At 44.6% G+C, this 4,414-nt stretch overlaps 1 protein-coding gene across 1 annotated transcript; it reads left to right on the top strand.

The window, feature by feature from the left end:
- The first annotated feature begins 2,378 nt into the window (after positions 1–2,378).
- On the top strand, positions 2,379–3,323 carry LOC100713350 (olfactory receptor 6C75-like). Its single transcript, XM_013148544.2, has one exon. It carries the CDS (start codon positions 2,391–2,393, stop codon positions 3,321–3,323), a length of 933 nt encoding a protein of 310 aa, XP_013003998.1. The 5' UTR covers positions 2,379–2,390.
- The last annotated feature ends 1,091 nt before the right edge of the window (positions 3,324–4,414 follow it).

Genomic DNA, 4,414 nt, shown 5'->3' with positions numbered 1-4,414 from the left:
CCTGGCTCCTTCTCCAAATAAAATCCATGCTTTACATTTCCAGACTCAGACCTCACACACAGAGCTCTTTCTATGCTCTGATCTCACAGAATTTTCTGAACTTGGAAATTTCAGCCTGTATTTTCATGTAAAAGCAGCAATGTTCACATTAAGATTTTAGAAACTCCTTTGGGAATGTAAATGATATGATGACATTGATAAATCTTGGCAGAGAACAACCTGGACATCAGGGAGCCAATATCACTCCCGAGGATAGAAAGACAAACACAAGACAGGGCCACTCTTCTGGTCCACAAGTGCCCAATTAGCTGCCCTGAGAGCCCAGTCCTCCTCTGGTTTCTGCCCTAGCTCCTTCCACTCCTAATGAGCTTTGGGAGCTGGGCTCCCAGCTGGGGACATATTCCTCATGACCAAATACTTGTAGGGAACTCACAGAGGTCTTCGCCTCACATAGTGGGAGACTCATTGCCAATGAAACAGGACAGGAATGCTTCTGCCCAACCAAAGGGAAGGGCATGATGGAGGAGCTGGTTTGACAGTAGACACCTGGAGCAGATGTCCCAGGATAAGCAAGGATTTCTGCAAGGGACCATTGATCACACCGGCCAGGCTGTGACCTAGGGGCACCTGGAGAGAAGAACAGCAGTGTGGGGTGTCACTCTGGCTTTTATGGAGTAGGCGATGGTGTCAGCCTCTTTTCAGACCTACATGGTGCCAGGTTATGCTACAACCCAGAGTTGGGGTGGTGGAAAGCAGCTGTTTCCCCCTGGCTCTCTTCTGGGGGTTCATAGACAGGGATGCCAGCTAGCCAACATTCTGACATGACTTTTGCAGTCGGGGAGGTGAGTGACAATTCCCTTATATTCCTTGTGACCAAATGGTATTCTGGGCATAGAAACCTTTAGACAGACCCTGGGTGTTCAGCACAGAGGTGCATGTCATCTTCTCTGGGACAGTGGACCCTGAATGCAAGCTTATTTCTCACCTTTTCTTCCTAGCTGAAATGAGCTCATCATTGCTAAGAGCACACAGCTGCAGAGAATGGAACACACGTGATGTTGCCCTTGGGACCCTGACAATCCAGTGATGCTTCTGTTTTCACCAAGTGAAAGTAAGTGTCCCCCAGGCCTCACCAGGCCCGGCAACTCAAAAGTAAGCAGCACACTTGGAGAACCCCACCCAGGGAAGCTTAGCGAGAGACTCTCCACCCATGTTGCCAGCCATTGGCACAGTGCTGAGATGAGACAGGGATACCTCCTCCTAAGAGTAGGAGTCTAAGGAGAGGACAGAGAGCAGAGATGTTCAGTGAGCATGCAGTGAGAAGTGGTCAAGGTGCCAGTTTCCTGCAGTGGTGACTGAGCCTGTGCAAACTGTCACTCCCCAACCCTGACCGGGCCTTACTTGGGAATGCCAACTAGATCCCACAGCCACATCGTATGTCATGTCAATGAGTAACATAGTTTCCAGCCACCTTAGAACAGAATTGTGCTAAAGCAGATCCTCAGGAAGACCCAAGGTGTCTCTGAGGTTCACATCAACTGCATGATGAAGGCTGCCAAAAGTCAGGTGCGTGTAGGATTACTCCCATGGAAGTGTGACATTGTCCCCACAACGGGAAATACTTTCCCACAGCATTTGTAAATAGTAGGACATTAGATTCAGTGGAAGCATGTTTCAAATCACAGCTCCTCGTGTTCTTTCTCTGTGGCCTAAATGGCCTGGTCTCTTTTGGCCTCTATTTCTCTTTCTACAAAAGAAGGAGTGGGGCGAAACTAAGTGTGCAGGAGAAGTACAGAAGTGGGGATTAAAGGGATTGCTGAGTGTGATGAAAGTCTTAACCGTGTGACAATGATAATGATGATGTGATTATGATTTGGACCAAAGAACTTGGTGCAATCAAATTCTCCTAATCTTAACATTATGCTTCATCTATTAATGCATGACTTTGTAGAATACAACAAAATGTTTTGTAATCAGGTCAGTACCAATAAGCCTACGTGCAGAACAGACTACAAAAAATGTCCTAATTATGCTCTTACAGAGTGCACTCTTGAAGAGTGCACAGGTAACACTACCTGACATAGGTCACCAGGATTTCTCTTATTTAATTCTCACTGAACCCAGGCAGTCAGGTCTTGTCATCCTCTTCATTTACAGGAAGTGCTGTAGATTTCACAGAGCATCACCACTTTTTTAGAGACAGCCCTGCTATTGAGAGTGGGCAGGTGTGGTGTTCACTTCTTCTGACCCCAGCCCTGTCCGCATGGTTGTTCTGCACAGCCTTCTTCCAAGGCCGCCAGATGACTTGATATTCTGCTGCCCCAAATGGCACGCTGTCTCTGCTCTCTTTCCTATAGGTTGAGATGGGTGGGAAGGAGATTCCTGTGTGAATGGAGAATAGCACAGCTGTCCGGGAGTTCACCCTGGAGGGCTTCCCTGCAGTCCAGCACCTGGGGAAGGTCCTCTTTGCAGTGCACCTGCTGGCTTACCTGGCCTCCATGGCAGGGAATGCTCTCATCATCATCATCACCTGTGTTGCTCTTCGCCTCCAGACGCCCATGTACTTCCTCCTCAGCACCTTCTCCTTTCTTGAGTGCTGCTTCACTAGTGCTGTCATTCCCAAGTTGCTGGCCATCTTCCTTTCAGGCAGGCAAAGGATTTCCTTTGCAGCCTGTCTCATACAAGCCTTTGTCTTTGTCTCTGTGGGAGCCACAGGCTTCTTCCTCATCGCTGTGATGTCAGTGGATCGCTACATGGCCATCTGCATGCCTCTGCGCTACCCCACCATCATGAACCTCAGCACCTGCTCCCTCCTCATCACCGCCTCCCTATCAGTGGGCTTTGCACTCATCACAGGGCTCATAGTGAAGGTTTCCCGATTGTCCTTCTGTGGCCCCAGTGTCATCCCTCACTTCTTCTGTGACCTCGGCTCTCTCATCCATCTCTCTTGTTCAAACACCAGATCTACTGAAATGCTGGCCTTTGGCTTAGCTCTGCTCATCCTGGTTGCATCCCTCCTGGTAACCATCATCGCCTACAGCAACATAGTGGTGACAATCCTGCGACTGCCCTCAGCCCATGAGCGGAAGAAAGCCTTCTCCACCTGTTCCTCTCACCTCATTGTCCTCTCTCTGATATACAGCAGCTCCATCTTCATCTATGTGAAGCCAAAGCAAACCAGCAGGCTGGACTCCAACCGAGAGGCTGCTCTCGTGAATACGGTGGTGACCCCACTGCTCAACTCTGTCATTTACACCCTGTGCAACAAGCAGGTGCACCAGGCACTGAGAGAGACAATGTGCAGAATGAAAATGTCAACATAATAAATGACATGGCATTGGAGTGGAGGTGTCATAAAGCCATTTGTCCCCATTGTAAAAAATGCACAAATCACATCACTGCAAGCAATCTGAGCAGAGCTCCCTTGGCCTTCAGGTCATATCCCGGGAAAATATCTCTGCTTTCCTGTGTCTACACTGTACAGAATTTAAGTGAATTAATCATTTTTCCTCGTGGACTTACTTGTCAACTATTAAATTATCTTCCTTAACACCAATATTTCTATAAATAATGATCACACTGAGATATTTATAAATAAATGCACGCAATTGGAGAGCACACTTATAAGTGAAATAAATCAAACTCACATGTATAAATACCGTATAGTCTGCCTAGTGTAAAAAAATGGTAAGCATTCATAAGATTTTATGGTAATCATGATTTCCCCTTACATTGCTTTGAAGTGTTATAGTGTTATTATTCATTACTTGGAATGGTTCTATTCTGTTTTTTTTTTTTTATTTCATTATGTGTGATGGTATGAACAGCTCTTTTTAAGAAAACAAGACATTATGATAGCCATTGCTGATTTAATATCATCTTGCTTTGAAGTCCTATCATACTTTTGGACTTCTGTATCCGTTGGTTCTATCATGTTGTGTCTTGTTGGATCTTAATATATTTGTTAGTATAGACAAATATTTATGGAAATGAGATAATATAGTAGCCATTGTTCATTATTTGTTATTTGGTTCTGAATGTCCTGTAACACTTTCAATCTCTTTAATGGTTTTATCCTATTTTCTTATATTTTATACTATTGTATGTGAATGTATGCTCAGCTCTTTTAAAGAAAAAGATATTATGGTAGCTACTTTAATATCTGGTTATCTCGTGTTGAAGTGATGTGTTGCTTACATTATTTTGTTCTAATCTGCTTAGAACATCTGTTTTGTCCTCTTTTGTTTTAATCTCTTTAAAATGAAAAATAGAAAAAAAAAGAATAAAACAGTTACATTTCCATTATTCAGTCCTTAAACTTTGTGAGATTCAGAAACCCTATTTCTATTTTATATCTCTAGGAAATGCCTTTTAAAAAACTGCCACTGCTCCTCTGTTGTTTTCTGTTTAATAC

This window comes from Cavia porcellus, unplaced genomic scaffold (assembly GCF_034190915.1).
Source record: "Cavia porcellus strain 051 isolate PalLab524CR breed Dunkin Hartley unplaced genomic scaffold, mCavPor4.1 scaffold_23, whole genome shotgun sequence".
Lineage (NCBI taxonomy): Eukaryota > Metazoa > Chordata > Mammalia > Rodentia > Caviidae > Cavia > Cavia porcellus.
The sequence above is the reverse complement of the archived record's forward strand: the minus strand, read 5'-3'. Positions and strand labels throughout refer to the sequence as shown.

Excerpts from the sequence above, each read along its gene's own strand:
- LOC100713350 (XM_013148544.2), top strand. The coding sequence starts at position 2,391 with ATGGAGAATAGCACAGCTGTCCGGGAGTTCACCCTGGAGGGCTTCCCT.